The 25,563-nt window shown below is 42.9% G+C and overlaps 1 protein-coding gene across 1 annotated transcript in view; it reads right to left on the bottom strand.

Annotated features, from left to right (window-relative positions):
• TGM6 (transglutaminase 6) overlaps positions 1-25,563 on the bottom strand; it is a 54,992-nt gene that overhangs the window by 4,661 nt on the left and 24,768 nt on the right. The window contains exons 8-12 of the mRNA XM_063803244.1: positions 24,811-24,988; positions 24,116-24,254; positions 21,066-21,169; positions 20,743-20,985; positions 6,945-7,286 (exon numbers count right to left, since the gene is read on the bottom strand). Coding sequence (XP_063659314.1) covers positions 6,945-7,286; positions 20,743-20,985; positions 21,066-21,169; positions 24,116-24,254; positions 24,811-24,988 — 1,006 coding nt within the window. The remainder of the gene's footprint in view (positions 1-6,944; positions 7,287-20,742; positions 20,986-21,065; positions 21,170-24,115; positions 24,255-24,810; positions 24,989-25,563) is intronic.

Genomic DNA, 25,563 nt, shown 5'->3' with positions numbered 1-25,563 from the left:
GGAAAAGGTCCTTAAAGGGCTCAACTTGGCTCATGCGCTCTGCTACCCCAGGGCTTTGCATATCGTAGATTCTCCTGAATGCCAGTAGGCTGATTCATGTGTTAAAGTATGATTTTGTTTTATGGGCTCCCTTAGTTCAGTAGGTCATTATTGGAAGAACCTTTATTACAATAACAGTAATAAATAATAATTATAGGCCGGGTGCCGTGGCTCACGCCTGTAATCCCAGCACTTTGGGAGGTGAAGGCGGGTGGATCACCTGAGGTCAGGAGTTCGAGACCAGCCTGACCAACATGTTGAAACCCTGTCTCTACTAAAAAAAATTACAAAATTAGCAGGGCATGGTGATGTGTGCCTATAATCCCAGCTACTTGGGAGGCTGAGGCAGGAGAATTACTTGAACCTAGCAGGCTGAGGTTGCAGTGAGCTGAGATTGCGCCACTGCACTCCAGCCTGAGCGACAGAGAGAGACTCTATCTCAAAATAACAATAACAATAACAATAATAATTATAATTATAAAAGCTAAGTTTTACTAAGGGATTAAAGTGTACTGCACTTGGAAGCGCTTTCACAGATTGACTTATTTAATCCTTACAACAATTCCATGAGCGGGTATTATTATTTTTATTTTATTGATTTATTGATTTATTATTTTATTGATAATATATTATTATTGATAATAATATCAAAAACACTGATAATAAACATAAATTGAATGTTCATTAGGTAGTAAGAATGATGCCAAATACTTTATATACATTATATCATTTACTCCTTGCATGGTGATAGACCACGGTTCTCCAAGTGTGGTCCTGGGACCAGCAGCATCAGCGTCACCTGGGAACTTGTTAGACATGTAAATTCTCAGTCTCCAGCATGAAGAACCATCATATGCCACTATATGATACACATGAGCAGAGCTTTGGGCATCAGCTCAGACCCTGGGAGAAAGGAGGAGAAAACTAGCCCTTTAAAATGTTTGCATCAGGGCTTTTTGAAGTTCTCTGACTCATAGACACCACTAACAATCTAGTAAAAGCTGAGACCCCTTTCCCTAGAACAATGGTTCTCAATAGCACCGTCACTCAGCTGGGCTAACTGACATCTGTAGGATATTTCATCCAACAACAGCAGGATACGCATTCTTCTCAATCTTACACAGGGCACTCACCAAAAAGGATCACATTCTGTGGCATCAATGACACATTAATACGTTTAAAATAATAGAAATTATGCAAATATATGCCCCCAGAACACAATGAAATCAAACTGGAAATCAATGACAGAAAGACAGCTGAAAAATCTAAAATACCTAGGGATTAAACAACACACTTCTAGAAGAACACATGGGACAAAGAAGTCTTAAGAGAAATTTACAAGTATTTCGAAGTAAATGAAAATGAAACTACAACTTATCAAAATTTGTGGGCACGCGCCTGTAGTCTCAGCTACTTGTGAGGCTGAGGAGGGAGAATCACCTGAGCCTGGGAAGTTGAGGCTACAATGAGCCATGATTGTGCCACTGCACTCCAGCCTGGGTGACAGAACGAGACTCTGTCTGAAAAGCAAAACAAAACAAACAAACAAACACCCCTCCCCCAACACACAAACTTGTAGGATGCAGCAAAAGCAGGTGCTTAGAGAGAAGTCTATAATATTCAATACATATGATAGAAAAGAAGAAGGATCTAAAACCAATAATCTAAACTTCTGCTTTAGGAAACTATAAAAAGGAGAACACGTTAAACTCATCTTAAGCAGAAGAAAAGAAATAATAAAAATTAGAGCAGAAATCAGTAAAATTGAAAATCAGAGATCAATAGAGAAAATCACCAAAACCAAAAGCTGGTTCTTTGAAAAGATCAGTAAAGTCAATAAGCCTCTAGCAAGGCTAACTCAGAAAAAAAAGAGAGAAGGTGCAAGTTACTAATATGATAAATGCAAGAGAGGACATCTCTACAGATTCCATGGACATTAAAAGGATAGTAAAGGTAACAAGTTTGGGGAGTTAGGAAAAAAACAGAGAGTAAAGGAATATTATGAACAACTTTATGCCCACAGGTTTGATAATCCAGATAAAAGGACCAGTTCTTGAAAGAAAAAAATCTGCTAAAATTCACATAAGAAGAAACAGACAACATGAATAGGCCTATATCTATTAAAAAATGGAATCAGTACTTAATAACCTTCCAAACCAGAATACATTAATCCCAGATGGGTTCACTGGTGAATTATACCCAGCATTTAAGAAAAAAAAATTATAGCAATTCTCTACAATCTCTTCCAGAAAATGGAAGCAGAGAAATACTTCCTGATTCATTCTATGAGGCCAGCATTACCTTAATGCCAAAAACCAGACAAAGACATTGCAAGAAAAACAAAACTACAGACCAATATGAACATAGATGCAAAAATTCCCACAAAATATTGGTAAATTGAATCAACAATGTATAAAAAATTACATGCTATGATCAAGTGGGATTTATTCTAGGCGCGTAAGGCTGGGTCAATATTAAAGGTCAATTTTTGGTAGAGATGGGGTTTCACCATGTTGGCCAAGCTGGTCTCAAACTCCTGATCTCAAGTGATCCACCTGCTTCAGCCTCCCAAAGTGCTGGGATTACAGCCGTGAGCCACCACATCCAGCCGGTAATTTTTTTTGATACAATACCAAAGGCATGATCCATGAAAGAAAAAAATTGATAAGTTGGACTCTATTAAAACTAAAAACTCTGCACTGCAGAAAACACTGTGAAGAGACTGGGAAGAGAGGACACAGCCTGGGAGAAAATGTTTGCAAAAGACATCCGATAAAAGACTGTTATCCAAAATACACAAAGGCCTTTTAAAAACCAGCAATGAGAAAATGAACAACCCGATTAAAATATGGGCAAAAGATCTGGACACCTCACCAAAGAAGAGGTACAGATGTCAAATAAGTATATGAAAAGATGCTCAATGTCATATGTCATTAGTGAATAGTAAACTCTGATATACTATTACACACCTATTACAATGTCAGTAATCCAAAACACACAATACCATCTGCTGGATAGAATAGGGAACAACAGGAATGCTCATATATTCCTGGTGGGAATTCAAAATGATACAGCCACTTTGGAAGACAGTTTGTCAGTTTCTTACCAAAACATACTCTTACCATAAGGTGCAGCAAGTGTGCTCCTTGGTATTTATCTAAAGAATTTAAAATTCGAGCCGGGCACGGCGGCTCATGCCTGTAATCCCAGCACTTTGGGAGGCCGAGGCAGGTGGATCACGAGGTCAGGAGATCAAGACCATCCTGGCCAACATGGTGAAACCCTGTCTTTACTAAAAATACAAAAATTAACTAGGTGTGGTCGTGTGTGCCCGTAATCCCAGCTACTCAAGAGGCTGAGGCAGGAGAATCACTTGAACCCAGGAGGCGGAGGTTGCAGTGAGCCAAAATCACACCACTGCACTCTAGCCTGGTGACGGAGCGAGACTCTGACTCAAAATAAAAATAAAAATAAAAATAAAAATAAAAACTCAAGCCCACACAAAAACCTGCATAAGGATGTTTACAGCAGCTTTATTCATAATTGCCAAAACTCGGAATCAACCAAGAAGTCCTTCAGTAGGTGAATGGATAAACTGTGTACATCCATATAATGGAATACTATTTTGCAATAAGAAGAAATGACCCATCAAGACACAAAAACCGTAAGGGATCCTTAAATACATATTGCTAAGTGAAAGAAGCCAATCTGAAAAAGCTTAATTACACTGTATGATTTCAACTAGATGACATCATGAAACAGGCAAAAGTGTGGAGACAGTAAAAAGATCAGTGGTCACTGGGGGTTCAGGCAAGGGGAGGAGGGATGAACAGGTGGAGCACATAGCTGGAACATGGGGATATTGGGGGGGTGAAACTATTCTGTATGACAGTGGAATGTTAGATACATGTCATTATACATTTGTCAAAAGCCATAGAATGCACAACACAGAGTGAACCCTAATATTAACTATGAATTTTAGTTAATAATACTGTGTCAATATTGGCTCATTAATTGTAACAAATGTACCACACTAAAGCAAGATGTTAATAACAGGAGGAGAGGCGTGGTGGTGGGCAGGGATATGGGAACTCTCTGTACTTCCCACTCAAAGTTTTCTGAAAACCTAAAACTACTTAAAAACCTAATAATTTAATAAATTATATGTTTTAATAGTCTATCATTTGGCCAAAGAATTTCACTTTTTTTGTTTGTTTGTTTTTTTAGACAAGAGTCTCGCTCTGTTGCCCAGGCTGGAGTGCAGTGGCGCGATCTCGGCTCACTGCAAGCTCTGCCTCCTGGGTTCACGCCTTTCTCCTGCCTCAGCCTCCTGAGTAGCTGGGACTACAGGCGCCCGCCACCACGCCCGGCTAATTTTTTTGTATTTTTAGTAGAGACGGGGTTTCACTGTGTTAGCCAGGATGGTCTCAATCTCCTGACCTCGTGATCCACCTGCCTCGGCCTCCCAAAGTGCTGGGATTACAGGCGTGAGCCACTGCGCCTGGCCCAAGAATTTCACTTTTGTGATATAGTCTAACAAAAGTCCAAAATTCAGAGGAAAAAAAGTGATTTCTTTTTGCATCAAAATGTTCACTTGCTTACCTGACACTCTGTAGATAAACAAAAGTTTAGTGTTATTTTTAATAGCAATAAGCTGATAACTACCTAAAAGAAAAGATAGGTCACCATATATTTATTTAAAGATCTGTTAAATTCTATTTATTTAAACATCTATTAAAATGATGTTTGTGAGGAGCTTATAAAAATATTTAAAATACAATGCAATATGAAAAGAGCAGGGCATTAATGACTATTTGCAATATTTAACCAGAACTGTTTTTCAAAAAGCAAACAGGCATTAAGGATTTGGAAGTAAAATACATTAACAGTTTGTAGGTGGGTGGTAGAATCATAGGTGATTTTTCTCTTTTGCTTTCCAAATTTTTATGAATATGTATTACTTTTAATACGAAAAAAATTGCTGAAAGCCAGAGGGAAGTGTGTGTTAATTAAAATTTTATGATGAAGTGTTATTTTGTGATTTAGACTTTGTGAAAAATAAATGACAAAAAAAGCTAAAAAAGTGTGACACCTCCTTCATACATTTTCACACCCTGTGAAAATCCACAAGCTTCACTTACCAGAAACTGGCCCAGAGCAACAATTTCTTTGTTTAATTGAATCCTTAGAATTCAGAAAGTATGTGAAAGGAGAGAGAGGCAAAGGAGAGATAGAGATACAGAGATAGACTGAGAGAGAGAGAGGAGAGATAGAGAGACAGATGAAAAAGCCAAAGGGACAGAGACAGAGAGAGAGACAGGGAAGGAGAGACAGATGGAGAGGGAGATACGGGCAAAAAGACAGACAGACTAGGAAAAAAGTGCAAGAATAATCAAAGAGGATACATTTAATAAATCATCCACGAAGTGCTATGTGTTCAAGGATCACGAAAAAATCCTTTAACCTCCGCTTCCTGGGTTCAAGTGAGTCTCCTGCCTCAGCCTCCTGAGTAGCTGGGACTACAGGCGTGTGCCACCACGCCCGGCTAATTTTCTTGTATTTTTAGTAGAGATGGGGTTTTACCGTGTTAGCCAGGATGGTTTCCATCTCCTGACCTCGTGATCCACCCGCCTTGGCCTCCCAAAATGCTAGGATTACAGGCGTGAGCCACCGCGCCCGGCCTCAATATATTTTTAAAGAAACAGTTGGAATAAGGTCAGTTAAAAAAATACAAAAACCTTTAAAAAGTCTGAAACCATTCTCTTCTGCTATGAAATACTAAGGATAAATTTTAGGCAAATGTACCATTAGGTGTGTTGAGCATATTTGGTGTGGGCTGACCTGACCATTCCGTAACCTGCAGTCAAGCAATTGCATCAGCTGAGTAAATGTGCACTGTGGTCAACGTTCCTGGCTTTGAACCCTGGCTTTGCCCCTTCCTGGTCTTGGTCAGGAGTGTGTCTCTCATGCCAGACTGCCTGGATTTGGGTCCTGCAACTATGCACACTGACTGTGTGACTCTGAACTCGTGACTTCACCTTTCTTGGTGTGAGTTTTCTCCTTTCAAAGATGGAGCTAGCACTAGTACCACACACAAGGTGGCTGGAGGGATTATGCTGTCACATGCAGAATTCTTGGGACAGGGCTTGGCACATTTAAGCACTTAATAAACATCTCTGGCCTGGTGCCGTGGCTTAAGCCTGTCATCCAAGCACTTTGGGAGGCCAAGGCGGGCAGATCACTCGAGTCCAGCCTGGGCAACATCATGAAACCCCCTCTCTACTAAAAATACAAAAATTATCTGGGTGTGGTGGTGCACGCCTGTAGTCCCAGCTACTCAGGAGGTTGAGGCAAGAGAAGCCCTTGAACCTGGGAGGTGGAGGTTGCAGTGAGCTAAGATCACACCACTTCACTCCAGCCTGGGTGACAGAGTGAGACTCTGTCTCAAAAAAACCCGAAAACCAAAACAAAGAAAACCATCTGTTACCAGTCCAGCCCTCTCCCACAGAACACCTGGAGCCAAATGGGCTCCAGATTTTTTTTTGGATTTTAGAAAAGTAATGCATGGCATATTCCATATATGCTGAAATACCCCCAGCATGTATTTATTTGGTGTGTAAATATTCATTCTAATTAAAAAAATAGAAACTATAAATCACATCTTCATCAGATTGCCACCAGATGCATGTGGACTTGCATTACTGTTATTACTGTTTTGCCCCTCCGAGTCTCAGTTTTCTCATCTGTAAAGTCGAGACAAGAGGCAAGGCACTGAGCACAATGCTCAGGAATGTGCCCTTCCTTCCTGGGGATGAATGCAGTCCTGGGAAATCCCCCTGACCTCCACAACCCTCCTGAAAAAGGGGGTGGCTTGGCCTGATTCCACCAAGCCAGGGTACACTTACCTTCTTGCGGCCCCAGCCTCACGGCGTGGGATTCATGCAGGATCTCTGCCACTGGCTTGCGGGTATAGAGGATGGTGGCACCGCTCAGGTTGACCCTCACCCGCTGGGCCCGGGAGGTGAGGTTGGCCAAGCACAGGGCCAGTCTCAGGTCGTGGCCCAGCATGGGAGGCTCTAGCACCTTGAACTTGCCAGCGATGCTGGGCTTGGTGGCAGGCTCCAGGAGGTCGTCACGCCAGAGACAGTGCCCCCCAGCCCTGCGGATCCAGGTTCTTCTTCCAGAGGCTTCCACGCCGAACAGCCTGTTCACCGCCTTGCTGTACACCTGCCTCTCTTTCCGGGACCCTGCAGGGCATCACACAACGTCAGCGGCAGGCACCCCCTTGCTCCTTTAATTTACCATGGCTCATGGAAGTCAAACTGGCAGTTCGAGAGCCATATGCACACCGGCGCCACATGCCTTGTGTTTGATTCTCTATGTAAATAAAGTTTTAAATCAGTTGCCAGGAAATTTCACATAAAAATGCAAATTTCCAGCTTCTCTGACAGCTGGGTCAAAAGCCTCATATAATAATGATAGCTAGCACTTTTGCAGATTTGCTATGTGTACTATAGCGCTTGGTGCTATATTTTTTTTCTCTAGGAGGTACTACAGAGGTATTATCATCACCCACATTTAACAGACAAGGAAGCCGAGACACAGAGAAGTAAAGTAACTCCTCAATCACACAGCTTATGTGGTAAGTGAGGGAGCTGGGACTTGAACCAGGCAGTAAAGCTCCAAATTCCATTCATGCTCCCTTACCACTCTCTACATGGCAATAATGGTCTTGAGGCAGGAGGCGGGACTTGACTCAGGAGCTGGGGCTCAAACTCAGGACTAGATTAAAGACGAATGGAAACAGGGAGGAGGCAAAAACACTTCTCTATAAGACATGCCCACCAGTGCTATGGCAACACCCAGAACTTACTACCCCTTTTCAAGGCAATCACCTGGAAGTTACCACCCTTTTCCTAAAAATTTCTGCATAATCTGCCCTTTAATTTGCATGTAATTAAAACTGAGTATAAATATGATTACAAAACTGTAGGGTATAACAACTTCATTCTTTTGCATGTGGGTATACAGCGGTCCCAACACCATTTATTGAAAAGACTATTTCTATTCTTTCTCCATTGAATTGTCTTGACACCCATGTAGAAATCAATTGAACAAAATTTTAAGGGCTTCTTTTTGGGCTCTCAGTTCAATTTCTTTGATCTATATGTCCCTTCTTATGCCAATGTCACACTGTCAGGGTTTCTGTATATTTGTAGTACTTTTTGTTTGTCTGTTTGTTTTTGAGACAGGATCTCACTCTGTCACTCAGAGCTGCTATGCTGGGCATACTGCCTATGGGGTAGCCCTGGCCCACAAGGAGCAGCACCTTTGCTGTTGCTGCACACTGCTGCTTTAAGAAAAGTTGCTAACACCACTGGCTCATCCTTGAATTCTTTCCTGGGTGATGCCAGGAACCCTCCTGGGCTAAGCCTGCATGCCCTACCTCAGTCTAGAGTTGAGCAATAGCAGCCCCCCGAGAGGGAATGCACTCTCTGGTTGTCCATGATCTTCACCCTGTAATTCTCACTCATGGGGTTCTATCGGTGGGGCTCCTGTAGACATGTGAGTTTAGGGCCCCTGATACACCACTTTCCCCACTGCTAGCGCAGACCTCTCTTTTGAGCTCCAGAACAATACAAAGAACTGGACAGCGCCCCCCAGGTGTCTCACAGGTGCCTCAAATCCAACCAAACCCACCAACTGCCCAGCAGCATTCCTCATCCCAGCCAATGGTGCAGCCATGAGCCCAGGTGTACAAGCCAGAAGCCTGGGGGTGTTCTTGACTCTTCTCTCACCTTTATCACTCACAACAGAGCCCTCACCAGGTCCTGCTGAGCATCCTCCTTAGGCTCTGGAATTTGTCCTCTTCTCTCATCTCTCTTCCCCCATCAGACCACCATACAAACCGCCTCACCATGAGGTCAGTGTGTGAACTTTTATTACTGTTTTCATTACTCTGTCCCGGCAAGCTTCAGTTTTCCTATCTGTAAAGTGGGGACAAGAGGCCCACAAGCAAGGCACTGAGCACGATAATCAAGAACGTCCCCTCCCTTCCTGGGAATGTAGGATCCATCCCATTCCAGTTCTGTTTCCACTCTGATGATTCCAAGGTCCAATTCTGATGGTTCTCCTTCCCTATTTGAAACCTGTGGCATGTGGTCTTCACACCACTCTCCCCTGAAGGTGCCCTGATACTGTGTGACCCTGGTCTGATCACTAGGTGACCACTTGATGTTGCTGTGAACACCAAGGTTCTTTAACATTCCATGTTTTATTATTAAAATGTATGTGAGTTCTGCTACCGTACAATATATTTTTACTATGAAAATGTTTCATTTCCCTGCCAAAGAATGTAATGCCACCATTACATTCCTTCTCATGGAGGCCTTCTCTGACCACCTGATTTTTTAAACAACTTTATTGAGATATAATTCCATAACATACAATTCACCCATTTTAAGAGTGCAATTCAATGTTTCTTAGTAGTTCACAGAATTGTGCACCCCGTCACCACAATCTAATTTTAGAACGTTTTTTCACCCCCCCCCCCCCCAAATTCTGTAACCATCAGGAGTCACTTCCCATTCCTCCCCACCCCAACCCCAGCCCTAGGCAACCACTAATATAATTCATAATTTGCCTATTCTGGACATTTCATATAAAGGGAATCATACAACACATGGTCTTTTGTGAAATTTTTCCACTTAACATCAGTTTTCAAGGTTCGTTCACATTGTAGGTAGCATGTATCAGTACTGCGTTCCTTTTTATTTCTGACTAGCATTCCATTGGATGGATATACATTTTATTTATCTATTGATGGGTATTTGAGCTGTTTCTACTTTTTATCTATTTTAAATAATGTTTCTATAAATATTCATGTAAAGTTTTTGTGTGGGTGTTTGTTTTCATTTCTCTTGGAAATGTAGCTGGGCGTGCAGTTGCCGGGTCATGGTAACATTATGTTTAACATTTTGAGAAACTGTCAAAGTGTTTTCCAAAGTGGCTGCACAATTGTAAATTTCCACCAGCAATGTATGAGTGTTTCAATTTCTCCACATCTTCACCAACACTAATTGTCTATCTTTTTGATGACGGTAGTTCTAGTGGATGTGAAGTGGTATTTCATTGTGGTTTTGACATGCATTTTCCTAATGACTTAATGATGTTAAGCATCTTTTTATGTGCTTATTGGCCATTTGTATATGGTCCTTGGGGAAATGTTCATTCACATCCTTTGCCATTTTAAAATTGGATATTTATTTATTTCTTTATTTTGTAGAGATGGAGTCTTGCTATGTTACCCAGGCTGGTCTTGAACTCCTAGCCTCAAGTACTCCTCTCGCCTTGGCCTCTCAAGGTGCTAGGATGGGTCAAGCATGGTGGTTCATGCCTTGGACTTTCAGGTGCTCTCAAAAAAATTATTTTTTTTTATGGTTGAGTTTTAAGAGTTACATATACATATATTTTAGATGAGAGTGCTTTATCCATTCAATACATGATTTGCAAATATTCTCTCCTATTCCATGGGCTATCTTTCCACTTTCCTGATGGTGCTGTTTGCAGGACAAGTTCTTAACTTTGATAAAGTCCAATTTTTTCCTTTGTTACTTGTGCTTTTGATGTCGTTTCTGAAAAGGCTTGGTCTAACCGAAGATCATGAAGATTTACTCCTATGTTTTCTTCCAAAAGTTTTATAGTTTTAGCTCTCACATGTAAGTCTATAAACCATTTTGAGAAATTTTTGTGTATCGTGTGAGATAGGAGGCCAACTTCATTCTTTTTATTTCCCTTTTTAAAAAATTTTTCATGTAACCAGTGGGGTATAACAACTTCATTCTTTTGCATGTGGGGATATACAGTGGTCCCAACACCATTTGTTGAAAAGACTATTCTTATTCTTTCTCCATTGAATTGTCTTGACACGCTTGTAGAATCAATTGATCATAATTTTAAGGGTTTATTTTTCAACTCTCAGTTCAGTTTCTTTGATCTATATGTCCATTCTCATGCCAGTATCACACTGTCTGGGTTACTGTATATCTGTTGTAATTTTTGTCTTATCTGTTCATTTTTGAGACAGAATCTCACTCTGTCACCCAGGGTGGAGTACAGTGGTGCAATCATGGCTCATTGCAACCTCAACCTCCCAGGCTCAAGCAGTTCTCCCACCTCAGCCTCCTGAGTAGCTGGTAGCCATGCCACCACACTCAGCTAATTTTTAAAAGTTTTTGTAGAGATGAAGTCATCCATGTTGCCCAGCTGGCCTGAAGGGAGATTTCCTGAACTGAAGGGAGTCTCCTGACTTGGCCTCCTAAAGTGCTGGGATCACAGACATAAGCCACCATGCCTGGCTGTAGTAAGTTTTGAATTTGGAAAGTATGAGCCCTCCAACTTCTTTTTCAAGATTATTTGGGCTATTTGGGGTTCCCTTGTGTTTCCAAATGAATTTTATGATCAGGTTGCTAATTTTGGGGAAAAAAACTCAGCTGTAACTTTGATAGGATTTTGTTGAGTCTGTAGGTCAATTTTGAGAGTATTGCAATTTTAACAATATAAGCCCTTTCGATCAATGAAAATGGGATGCCTTTTCATTTATTTAGATCATTAATTTCTTTCAACAATGTTTTGTAGTTTTAGCATGTAAGTCTTGCTCTTCTTTTGTTGAATTTATTCCTAAGTATTTTATTCTTTTTGATGCTATTGTAAATGGATTTATTTTCTTAATTTCATTTTTGGATTATTCATTGCCAGTATCTAGAAATCTGATTAATTTTTGTATATTGATCTTGTGTTCTGTAAACTTGCTGAACTTGTTTATCATTTCTAATAGCTTTTTAATGGATTCCTTAGGATTTTATATATACAAAATTATGTCATGTGCAAATTTCTTTCCAATTTGGAAATTTCTCTATTTCCATTTCTCCCTCCCTGTCTTCCTCCCTCTCTTCTTTTGTCTTCTTTCTTTTTATTTTAAAAATTGTGATAAAATACATATAACATAAAATTTACCATCTTAACCATTTTTAAGTGTACACTTCAGTGTCATTAAGTACATTCATATTGTTGTGTAACCATCACTACCATCTATCCAGAGCTCTTTTCATCTTGATTGAAACTCTATACCTATTAAACAATAATGCCCATTCTCCCCAGATCTTAGCTCCTGGCAACCACCATTCTACTTTCTGTCTGTATGAGTTTGGCTACTCTAGGTACTTCATAGATATAAACGGCATCATAGAATATTTGTTCTTTTATGTCTGGCTTATTTCACTTAGCATAATGTCCTCAAGTTTCATCTCTGTTCCAGCATTTGTTGGTATTTTCTTTCTTTTTAAGGCTAAATAATATTCCATTGTATGTATATACCACATTTTGTTTATTCATTCATTCAGTGATGGACACTTGGGTTGCTTTCACCTTTTGGCCATTTTGATGAGATTGGGCATATTCAGGGTGGTATGGCTATAGATGTTTTGGCTACTTTGAATAATGCTGCTCTGAACATGGGTGTACAAATGTCTCTTCGAGGTCCTGCTTTCAATTCTTTTGGGCATATACCTGGAAGTTGAATTGCTGGATTGTATGATAATTCTATTTTTAATATTTTGGCAACATATTCAAGACATCAGTGCCAAATCCAACATCATGAAACTTTTCTCCTATGTTTTTTTCTAAGAGTTTTATAATTTTAGCTCTCACATTTAGACCTTTGATCCATTTTCAGTTAATTTTTCTATATAATGTAAGAGTCTAACTTCAGTCTTTTGCACATAGATATCCAGTTTTCCCAATACAATTTTAAAAAAGATATCTATTTATTTTTCTTGCTTAATTTCCCTGGCTAGTACTTCCATAAAAATGATGAATCAATATGACAAAAAAGGACATCTTGGTCTTGTCCCTGATTTTGGGGTGTAAATGTTCAACGTTTCACTATCAAGTATCATTTTAGCTGTAGCTTTTTTATAGGTGACTTATCAGACTGAGGAAGTTTACTTCTATTCTTAATTTGTTGAGTGTTTTTTTAAATCATAAAGGGGTATGAGATTTTGTCAAATGCTTTTTCTGCATCTATTGAGATGATCATGTTATTTTGTCCTTTTTTCTATTGATACGTTGTATTATATTAGCTGATTTTCAATGTTAAACCCATCTTGTATTCTTGGGATAAATCCCACTTGCTCATGGCATATAATCTTTTTTATATGTTGCTGAATTCAGTTTATCAGTAAACTGAATTCATTTCATATTCATGAATTTTTGCTTTCATGTTGATTTTTGCTTTCACATTCATAAGGGAGATAGATATGTAGTTTTCTTTTCTTCTGATGTCATCTGGTTTTGGTATCAGGATAATACTGGCTTCATAGAATGAGTTGAGAAGTATTCCCTCATCTTCTACTTTTTGGAATAATTCATGAATAATTGATATTAGTTCTTTTAATATTTGGTAGAATTCACCAGTGACATAATCTGGGCCTGATTATTTCTTTGTGGGAAGTTTTCATATTACTAGTTCATTATGAACTATTACTAGTTTTTTACTGTTGTGAATCTATTCAGATTTTCTATTTCTTTTTGAGATAGTTTTGGTAACTGTGTCTTTCTAGAAATTTACCCATTTAATCTAAAGTTATCTAATATGTTGTCACGCAGTTGCTCATAGTATCCCCTAATAAACTGTCATTAATTATAGCAATTCTGACTCTAAAAGTGTGGGGGTTTTTCATACCAACCAATTCTCCAACTCTCTGGACACCAACTGGGTCTCCTACAATTCAATTCAATTCAATTCAATTCAATTCAATTCAATTCAATTCAATTCAATTCAATTCTAACAGTAGCTACCTGGAGTTAGCATCAGACTCCACACGTTGAAGGGCTCAGTCCCACAAGACTGAGACTTCAGACTCCAGTCACAAGTGTTGGTTACTCAGGGTTACTCACACTTCTGTCCAACTTTGCTACAGATCTGGGGTTCTCATAACTGGCCCCAGCCTTAGGTTTCATAATTTGCTAGAGTGTTTCACAGAACTCAGAAAAACAGTTTACTTACCATTCCTGGTTTGTTAGGAAGGATATAACTCTGGAAGAGCCAAGTGGGAGAGATACACAGGGCAAGGTATGGCAGGGGGCAGGGGTAGTGTGGGGTTTCCATCTCCTCTCTAAGCATGCCACCCTCTCAGCACCTCAATGTCTTCCCCAACCTGGAACCTCTCCAAACCCCATTGTTTAGCAGTTTTTACAGAGTTTCATTACATAGGCATGACTGATTAAATCATAGGCCTTAGGTGATAAACTCAATCTTCAGCCTCTCTCCCCTCCCTGGAGGTCAGAGATGGGGTTTAAAGTCCCCAATCCCTAATCATGTCTTGATTTTTCAGGCAACCAGCCCCCATGCTGAAAGTGATCTCAGTGCCCCTAGTCATCTCACTAATGTGCTATATAGCTGATGCTCTTCTCATTCTGAAGACTCCAAGGGTTTTAGGAGCTGTGTGCCAGAAACTGGGGATGATAACCAAATACTTTTCTTTAAAAACCACACTCTATAGTTCTCTTCATTTTTGTAGGGTTGGTAGTGACATCCTCTCTAATTTTAGTAATTTGATTCTTCTCTTAGTCTAGCTAAAGGTTTATCAATTTTGTCAGTCTTTTCAAAGAATCAACTGGTTTTGTTGATTTTCTTTTATGATTTTTCTGCTCTTTATTTCATTTACATTTATTTCCACTTTAATCTTTCTTGTTTCCTCTTTCTGCTTTTTTAGGTGTTTAGTTTGCTCTTCTTTTTCTAGGTTCTTTTTTTTTTTTTTTTTTTTTTTTTTTTTTGAGACAGTCTCGCTTTGTGATCCAGGCTGGAGTGCAGTGGCCTGATCTCGGCTCACTGCAACCTCCGCCTCCCAGGTTCAGGTGATTCTCTTGCCTCAGCCTCCTGCGTAGCTGGGACTATAGGTGCATGCCCCCACACCCAATTAATTTTTGTATTTTTAGTAGAGACAGGGTTTCCCATTGTTGGCCAGGCTGGTCTCAAACTCCTGACCTCAGGTGATCTGCACACCTCGGCCTCCCAAAATGCTGGGATTATAGGCATGAGCCACCACATCCAGCCATTTTTCTGGTTCTTAAGGTAGAAGATTAGGCTATTGATTTGAAATCTTTCTTCTTTAATATAGGTTTTAGGGCTATAAATTCCCCCAATGTGTACTGCTTTAGCTGCATCTTATAAATTTTGGCATATTGCATTTTCATTTTCTTTCACTGCAGAGTATTTTCTAATTTGACTTGTGATCTTTCCTTTGGCTCACTGGATATTTAGACGTACGTATTGTTTAATTTTCACATATTATAAATGTATCAAATTCTCTTCTGATACTGATTTCTAATTTAATTCTATTGGAATAAGATTATACACTTTGTATGATTTCAATCCTCTTAAGTTTACTGAGGCTTATTTTATGGCTGAGCATATGGTCAATTCTGGATAATGCTACCCTTGTACTTTCCAAGAATGTGTATATGTTGCTGCTATAATGTGGAGTCTTCTATAGGCGTCTGTTAGAGTCCACCTGATTTTAAATGACAAATGTTCGCTTCCTCTCAACCATTCCCTAAACTCTTTCCCTTCTTTATTTTTCCCCCAAATACTTATCAGTATCTGAAATACTAGTTATTTTACTTATTTGTTTACTTTTACCTGCCCCACTAGAATGTCAGCTCCTTTATCCTTTAAGATAAAGATCATACGCATTTTGCTCACTGGTTGCCTGGCACTCAGTAAATGTTCAATAAACACATGCCAATAGAAAAAAATGTGAAAATGTGGCTTATATGTCCTGTAGCTTCACATAAGCCAGTCCTGCAATCAACAAAACAAGGCCCTTCTTGATACAGCTCAGACTCCTTATGGCATTAAAAGCCCTTCATATGCTGTCGGCCCCAATTCATTCATTCCGTGAATCTGTACTGAGCACCTACTATGCAGTTGATGCTGCTGTAGGAGTTGGGGATACGGCAATGAACAAAACAGTCAGGCTTCCTGCCATCCTAGAACTCTCAGTCTAGGAGCATTCTAGGGAGACAACAAAGATTCAAGCAAATATCAAGTTGCGATATGTGCTTAGAAGGAAGTCAATAGGGTGCTGAGACCCCTGGCCAGGCAAAAGTTTGGGGTGAAGTCAGCAGGTCCTTCCCAGGCAAAGAAAGCATCTTGTGCCAAGTCCTTTAGGTATAAAAGAGCATGTTGTACCCAGGGGCTCTGAATCTTTGTGCTCTAGCATGTGTCCTGGTTCCACAGACAGAGCAATGGCTCATGACTCAGAGAGGCACAAGCCCCTGTCATTTCATCTATAGAATACTGCTCATGCAAGTCAAGGATGTCTTGGCTTGCCTGAGCAATATTGCCCAGCATGAGTCTGGAATCCTGTTGGACTCTGTCTTCCTGGAATGCCTTCTCAACCTTTCATCTCCTGGCTAAATCTTACTCCCTTCAGCATTCCCTCCCATAGGCTGCTTTTCCTGATACCTTCTGCCCTGGCCGAATTAGAGACTCCTCCTCTTTGTTCCTTTAGCCTCTGGATGCCCCAGTAGAGTGCCAGTCACTCTGAATTATTCTGTGCTGTCAGCTCACCATGTGGTGAGTTCTCTGGGGACTTCTCTTTGTCCCCTTGCCTCTGAATCATGCCTGACACTCAGGAGGGTCTCTACTTTGAGAGCACATGAAAAAGCCTAGCATGCTGTATGGCACACCAAGGCCACTCAGCGAAGATGAGCAGTCTAGCATAGCAGGGAGGGCAGAGGCCCTAAGAGTAGACTGCCTCGTTAGAATTTCAGCTCTTCTGGGCTTTGGAAACTTGGGGAAGTTACTTAACCTCCCTGTACCTCAGTTTGCTTATCAATAAATGATTTTATTTTATTTTTTGAGACAGAGTCTCGCTCTGTAGCCTGGAGTGTAGTGGCGTAATCTCTGCTCACTGCAACCTCCGCCTCCTGAGAGCAAGCAATTATCTTGCTTCAGCCTCCTGAACAGCTGGGACTACAGGCAACCACCACCACGCCCAGCTAATTTTTGTATTTTTAGTAGAAATGGGGTTTCGCCATGTTGGCCAGGCTAGTCTTGAACTCCTGACCTCAGATGATCTGCCCACCTTGGCCTCCCAAAGTGCTGGGATTGCAGGTGTGAGCCACCATGCCTGGCTCATAAAATGATTTTAAAATAAATATTAAATGAAATAATGCATGGACATTGCTTACCATTTTGCTTAGCAAGTTCTAGATACTGTTACTATTATTTTTGTTAACCTAAATGTAAAATCACATTGCCCACAGTAGGCAGTCAATAAACAGTAGACAATATTATAATTAAATAGTGGCAGTGCAGTGCAGAGTGAGGAGCATGGGCTCTGGGTTCTGCAGGAGAGTTCTCCCTTACTAGCTATGTTCCCTGGCTGGGTCAACTTGCCTCTCTGTACATCTGTCTTCTCCTCTGTAAAATAAACTTTGTACTAGTGTCTCACTTAAAAGCTCATGGTAAGGGCTTTGTAAACATTTGTTAAATAAAATGACTACATAACATGTGAAAATGGCCAGCCCACAGCAGGCGCTCAGTAACAGTGATTGCCATCACTGTCATCATGTAACAGGATGTTAATTTCTCCTGTGGCCATGGTTTTTTGTTTTTTGTTTTTTTTTTGAGGAGTTTCGCTCTTGTTGCTGAGGGTGGAGTGCAGTGTGCGATCCTGGCTCACTGCAACCTCCGCCTCCCAGGTTCAAGCAATTCTCCTGCCTCAGCCTCCCAAGTAGCTGGGATTACAGGCATGGGCCACCATGCCTGGCTAATTTTGTATTTTTAGTAGAGACGGGTTTTCGCCGTGTTGGCCAGGCTGGTCTCGAACTCTTTACCTCAGGTGATCTGCCTGCCTCGGCCTCCCAGAGTGCTGGGATTATAGGTGTGAGCCACTGCACCCAGCTGGTCATAGTTAAATCTTAGGACAAAAGACCCACAGACCTCATGTACTTTTTTTTTTTTTTTTGAGACAGGGTCTCACTGTGTTGCCCAGGCTGGAGTGCAGTGGAACAATCTTGTCTCACTGCAACCTCCGCTTTCCAGAATCAAGCATTCCTCCCACTGGAGCCTCCTGAGTAGCTGGGACTACAGGCATATGCCACCATGCCTGGCTAATTCTTTTGTATTTTTTGTAGAGATGGGGTTTTGCCATGTTGCCCAGGCTAGACCCCACGTTCTAAGTTCCAGAAGCTCCCAGCTGAAGGGGCCCAGCAATCAATCTGCAGGTCTTATCAGAGAGGTGGCAGCTCAGAAGAGGCCTTACCACATAGTCCCCTCATCCATAGCCCATCCCCAAGACAGTAAGAAGACGGCTAAAGTGGAAGATGTCTTTGACAGTCAAGAAAGTGCCATGTTCCTGGAGATAGGAGCTAAAGTGTGAGTTGGGGGTGTCGGTAGGTGTTTAAAAGAATCAGTGTTAAGGTTTGGGGGTATCTTCAGCAAGAAATGACTGGCTGATCAAGATTGGGGATGCCTACAGAAAGGGAAGTTGGTATTCTCCTCCCTGTGGGAGGTCTGTTTATCCCGTCTTACTTACTAAGCCATGTACTACCTGAGCAGGGAGAAGAGAACTGAAGGGAGACAGCAGGTGGGAGACAGCCAGTCAAGACTGCTCCTTCTACCCACAAGTGTCAGGTTTCAGTTCCCAGCCTTGGAGTGGGACACAGTGGAGGTTAGGGTTGGGGGCCACAGCCTTTTAAAACCTCTGCAGAACTTGGGGACAAAAATCACCATGCATCAGAAAGAAGCTATGTTGAAAGGACCCAAATAGCACAAGAAATCAGCAGTGTCTAGAGAAACAGCACAGGAATTAGTCTGGATGGCAGCAGGTTGTGATGGAGCCACCATCTGTCCTCAGCAAGCATAGATAGGAAACTAGGGCAGCAGCACCCACCCACTTAGCCAGCACTGAATCCTCACCCAGTTAAGACAAAGGCATCTGCTCTCTTCTCTCCTCTTTGCCTCCCTCTTAGCCTAACAGTGCTCTCAGCATTGGTTGCACACTAGAGACCACCTGGGAGCTTTAAAAAGCCCCAGTGCCAAAACCACATCCCGTAGAGACTATGATTCAATTAGTCAGGGGTGGAATCTGGCCTGCTGTGGTAGATTAAAAATGGCCATAATGCCTTGCAACTTCCCACCCCTTGAATCTGGATTGGGCTCATGAATTGCTTTGACCAATAGAATGTGGCAGAAGTGACATGGTGCACATTCTGAGCCAGGCCTCTAGAAACCTCACAGCTTCATCTGTCACCTTCTGGGAATGTTGCTGCTATTCAGAAAAGCATGGGCTGGCCTGTTGGGACGTGAGAGGCCAAGTGGGAACACTCACCCAGCCATCTCAGCAGTCCCACGTGACAGACATATGTGAGATCCCAGGCAGCACCACCTGGAGAAGATGAACCATCCCAGCTGAGCACAGCCCAAATTGGTGACCCACAGAATTGACCAAATAAGTAATTATTGTTTAAGATATATAACTGAAACAGTGCCCTGGATAATTCAAATGTGCAACAAGGGGCTAGGTGCAGTGGCTCACGCCTGTAATCCCAGCACTTTGGGAGGCTGAGGTGGGTAGATCACCTGAGGTCAGGAGTTCAAGGGCAGCCTGGCCAACATGGTGAAACCCCGTCTCTACTAAAAATACAAAAATTAGCTGGGCATGGTGGCGGGCACCTGTAATCCCAGCTACTTGGGAGGGTGAGGCAGGAGAATCGCTTGAACCCAGGAGGCGGAGGTTGCAGTGAGCTGAGATCACATTATTGCACTCCAGTCTGGGCAACAAGAGTGAGACTCCGTCTCAAAGAAAAAAAAAAAGTGCAACCAGAGCTGTAAAATACGATGCTAGAGAGCAGAAAAGGGAGGCGAGGAGGTGTTCAGAGCAGATTGTGTCTCCTCTTTAGCAACCTTCCAGGGTCACTGCTCTAGCTTGTGCTCAGGGGACAGGAGGAGACAGGGTCTAATTCAAGTTTGAGCTTGAAGTCATAATTACTTGGTGACATGGATTTAACAAGCAGAAATGGTTGAAAATATGTTAATCAGATCACAACATTGCTAAGGAACCTGTTACACAGTGGGAAAGGGAGATTTTTAAAGTATATAGTTGGAAGCAGCTATAAGAAAAAATACAACTGTTTTGTTTTTGTAGCCTAACAAGTAGGGGCTCTTCAATGAACCAATGGCCATAAATTGGTATCACGGCACAGGCCCTGGCAGATGCTAAACAGGAGATGCTATTATTATTAGTCTGAATTGGGCCTGTGCCATGCGTTTGTCCTAGGTGTTCAATAAATAATACCTGCTACTATCATCATTATTGTTACTAGTAGTGATTATTGTATGTGAACATACCTAATGCAGTGCCTGGTATATGGCAAGTGTTCAAGGAGATGTAGCTATTATTATTACAAATGGGAAATCTTCTAAGGTAGAAGAGGTGCTTAGCAAACAGAGGAAGCTATTAATGTAGCCTAAATAAAGGCACTTGGCTCAGAGCACAGAGACAACGTGAATGGAAGCTGCTGTCAGTGCCATATACATGGGGTGAGGCCTGGCTCCAGGCCACCTACAGTGGGCCCTCTGCAGCTGATGGGCCATCCTGGGGAAGGTAATAAAGGCCGCCATGTGGCCCTTACCTTCCGGATATTTGTAGAGGTCGGTGATGTCCACGCGGGAGTCACTGCCCACCGCCTTGGTGCTGATGCATCTCCCAATCTTCTTCGTGTTTGAGTATACACGCTCCCGGCTCTCATCCTCGTGCCACAGCCAGGTGATGTAGTCAGCGTTGACCTCCGCAAACACGAAGGGGCCATCGTGGGCCAGGTGCACATCACCTTCGCGGATGGCGGTGACTGAGGCTGGGCCGCACCGGAACACACCTGGGCAGGAGGGGTGGGCATGAGCAGCATGGGTAAGGAAAAGCAGGGGTCTGGAACTTACCCCACCCAATTGAGCGTACCTTCACTCTCCTCCTGGGGGGTGGCATCCAGAACCTGCCAGCCATTGTAAGAGGGGCCTAGGTCCTGCCGGGCAAACCAGCTCTCATTCCAGACATGGAAATTCCTGCCACAGAGAGAGGATGGGTGAAGCTGCCTAGAGTGAGGGCATAGGAAGGGAAGATCCTACTGAGAGGCAGGCCCTGGGCTCCCTACTTTCCACAAGAACTGTGGCTGCATGTTGTGAATCACTCATTCAACCACATGAATGAGCACACAGCATTCACATATGTTTGTATATATATGTGTATGTGTGTATATAGATGTGTGTGTACATTTATCAAGAACCTGTTGTTCAAGGTACTGCAACTAAGACAGAAGATCTTTACTCTCATGCTGCTTACATTCTAACAAAGGAGACAGGCAAAGCTAAGTCAGCAGATAAACAAATGCAAGTGACAATAAATGTTAGGAAGAAAAAGAGGGGCTTAAGCTAGAGAACAACCCCTATAGACCTACTCTAGGTAAATGACATTGAAGGTGAGACTTAAGTGAGAAAGAATAAGCTATAGGAAGAGTGAAGGGAACAATATTCTAGAAAGAAGGAACAGCATGTGCAAAGGTCCTAAGTGAGACAAGAAAAGGCCTTGTGTGTTCAAGGAGCAGAAAGTATGTAAGTATCTCTGGGATATGGCCAGCAGAGCGGGTAGGTAGGGTTCTGATTATGCAGAGCACCATAGACTCTGGTAATTCCAGCCTTATTTTTAATTCCCCGTGTTAAAGATGAGAATATGAGTAGGAAACATGACATCACCTGCCGAAGGTCTTGCAGAAAGAAAGGAGCAGACAGAAACCTGATTCCCGGTTTGCCTGACTTGGCATCTTTACAGCCGGCCTCAGAACTCCTCTTCGGCAGGCAACTGTCTTTATTGGGGAGAGTATCTTGATTAGCATTTGGGGATTAAAGGTGGGACCCTGATAACCTGGGTAGTGACAGAGTCCCCAACATCAGAATGAAGTGTCTGTGCTTTCTGCCTGAAGAAAAGAGAAGAATGCGAGTATTTTGTGCTTCCAGGGCAAGGGAATGAAGAGAACCAAAAAAGAGGAGAGGCCAAGGGGAGCAAAGAGATGGTCTGAGCTGGAGGCCAGCTCGGGAAGGGCTCCTGGCACGCTCCCCTGGGGAACAAGGATACAAGGCTCTCTGTGTCTCTGTGTTGTGTTTTCTTCACTGTCTCTCCTAATCTTTATTTTTTAATTTTTATTTATTTATTTATTTTGAGATAGAATCTTGCTCTGTCACCTAGGCTGGAGTGCAATGGCACAATCTTGGCTTACTGCAACCTCCGCTTCCCAGGTTCAAGTGATTCTCACGCCTCAGCCTCCCCAGTAGCTGGGGAGGTGTGTGTCACCACACCTGGCTAATTTTTTTTAATTTTTATTTTTAGTAGAGATGGGGTTTCACTGTGTTGGCCAGGCTGGTCTCGAACTCCTGACTTCAAGTGATTTGCCAGCCTCGGCCTCCCAAAGTGTTGGGATTACAGGTGCGAGCCACCGCGCCCGGCCATCTCTCCTAATCTTTAGAAAGTTGGCTTTGAGTGGCAGACTTGCACATGTGTGAACAGACATTTGAACAAGGTTATTCACTGAAGCCTTGTTTGTAAAGGCAAACTTGTTTCTAACTGAGGCAACTGAAATGTCCATCCATATGGGATGGTTAGATGAACAATGGCTTTTTCATGCAATTGAGAGGCAGACTGGGTTCATACCCTTATGCTTCCACTCACTAGCTGTGTGGCCTTGGATGGGTTACTTAACCTCTCTGTGCTTCAGTTTCCTCATCTGCAAAATAGAATCAATGATCTTAACTTATTCACAGGTTGTTTGAAGAAATACATGAGTTAATCTATATATAGCACTTAGAACTGGACCTGGCACAGACCAGGTGCTTGGTGGGTGTTACGTTATTACTTAAAACATTATGGAAAATAAGGAAAACTCTGTGTATTTACGTGGAATTGTTAAATGTTCCAGCAAGAACAGTATCACATAAAGCTGCCAATACTGTTTAAGCAGGGAAAAGGCGGGGCGGCACTGTAGGTATGTATGTGTTCGTGTCTGCAGAGCATCTCTCTGACAGGAGATGTAGCAGACAGTGACAGTGTTGCCTCCACGAGGAGGATGAGGAGGCTGGGGAACTGGGCGGGAGGGAGACATCACTGCAACCCATTTTGTACCTTTCGAATATTAAACCACATGAATGTTGTTCCTATTTCAGAAAATTAAGTAAGTTAGAATGATTTTTTTTTTTTTTTTTTGAGACGGAGTCTCACTCTGTCACCCAGGCTGGAGCGCAGTGGCATGATCTTGGCTCACAGAGGCAACCTCTGCCTCCCAGGTTCAAGCGATTCTCCTGCCTCAGCCTCCAGAGTAGCTGGGACTACAGGCGCCTGCCACGATGCTTGGCTAATTTTTGTGTTTTTAGTAGGGATGGGGTTTCACTATGTTGACCAGGGTGGAGTGTAATGGTGTGATCTCAGCTCACTGCAACCTCTGCCTCCTGGGTTCAAGCAATTCTCCTGCCTTAGCCTCCTGAGTAGCTGGGATTACAGGTGTGAGCCACCGTGCCCGGCCTGGAATGAATTTTTTAAAGCTTTATGTGAAGAATTTTGTTTTAACTGAGGAAGGAGTCTGTTTCCCACCTGAGACACACAACACGGAGAACCGCAGCTGATACGGAAGCAGGAGCCTGATCCAGAGGTACCTATGCAGATGGAGTTCCCACCCCACCCCAGGAAGCCACAGATTCCCAGACAGAGTAGAACCAGGCGTTCAAGGCAATCAAATCTTGAGGCCCCTCCTGACCTCGGAGTCTACATCTCTTGACCTCAGACCTTACATCTTGGAAGAGGCACCACTATCCGCAGGGCGCCTCTCACTCCCTCCAGAGCCGGCTCAGATTCAGGAGAGCTGGGCTCTGGGCCTGCCGCTCCCTGGTGGTGTTATGGAAGATGATGCCTTGCTCCACCTGCTGGGCTTCCAGAGCCCTCGGGCCTAGGCTGGGGGCAGGACCCACCACATGCTGTCTTCTGTCAGGTCCTCCAGGGTCCGCCCGAAGGAGTCCACGTATTTGTCCACACTCAGGTTCTGGTCTGTGTCGTGGGCTGAGTTGAAGTTGGACACGACCCGTGTGGCTATCCCCAAGCACCTGAGGACTGCAGAGCAGAGAGGCTCGGAGCAGGCGGGACCCTGGCCCCTGAGAGAGGGGCCTGGCTTCCACAGCAGGTGCCCTGGCTCATTTGTGGCCAAAGCCCTCTGCCACCCCATCTTTGTCTGTGTGTCTAGTTCCTCAGGTTGTGGGGCTGAGACTCCCATCTCCACTCTCAGAAATGCCACCATCTCCTGCACGTTCTCTCAAGGACTTCAGGATATGCTGTTGCCACCTCATGTGAGTAGACAGGCTTTGAGGCTGGCAGGAACTTGGAAGCCACCTAATAGAGCCCTCATCTTCCTGAGGGGACTGGAGGCCAAGGGAGCCACAGGGCTCGCCCAAGGCACTCAATGAATGAGAGACAGAGGGAGCTAGGACTCCTTCAAGATAAAAGATCAGATATGAAGGAAATAAATTCTCTGGCTTCTCTCTTCATCAGCCAGACTTCGTTTTCACTGTCAATGAATCCATCAATGAAGATGGGTTGCAGCATATGCAAATATATGTAAATACATTTAGATAGAGGAAGCTGGGGGAGGGGCCCTTCTCTCCCAGGGTACCTGTGCACATGACTCCCGCGAAGACCCAGCACTGGCCGTACTTGACTGGCTTGTACCTGCCCTTGAGCCACTTCTGCAGAATGGCCACGCTGCCGCGCCAGTGCAGCGGGCTGGTGCCGCCGCCGTACTTGCCCTGCCACTGTCCTTGCACCACACCCCGGTCGTTGTTGCTGTTCACCTGGGCAGAGGAGGGCACGGGTCCACAACCAGGCAGGGCTTCCTACCTCAAGAACCGCATCGTGGTCAAATCTTCTCCAACTTTGGACCACCAGGTCCATCGGGGTCACTCTTGCTTTTTAACTGTCTGAAAATTAGGGGCATCTGTTGCCTTAAAATACCTACTTCCTGGTAGCACTTGTCATTTTCAATTATCTTCCATTTGGATACTGTGTTGTAAAAATCATTACAACTTTAGAGCATTTCCTATGTTAAATGATCTGTTTTGGGGGACTGTTGGCATAATCATTATAGGGACAGCTAACATTAATTAAATGCTTATTGTGTGCCAGACACCACTATGCCAAGAATTTTGTGCACACTATATTAACCTGTTGAAGTTTACAATGTAGGTTTCATTATTCCCTTTTTTTTTTTTTTTTAGATGCAAAAACTGAGCTTCAGAAGCATTCAGGGACCTGCCCAAATCACACAACAAGTTAGTCCAAGTGGTGATCCATGAGTCTAGGACTTGGACTTGGGAGCCTTGAGTTCAGGACTTTCACTGTCCTCAGGGCTGTGATGATCTGCTGTTTG

Source organism: Pan troglodytes, chromosome 21 (genome assembly GCF_028858775.2).
Source record: "Pan troglodytes isolate AG18354 chromosome 21, NHGRI_mPanTro3-v2.0_pri, whole genome shotgun sequence".
Lineage (NCBI taxonomy): Eukaryota > Metazoa > Chordata > Mammalia > Primates > Hominidae > Pan > Pan troglodytes.
The sequence above is the reverse complement of the archived record's forward strand: the minus strand, read 5'-3'. Positions and strand labels throughout refer to the sequence as shown.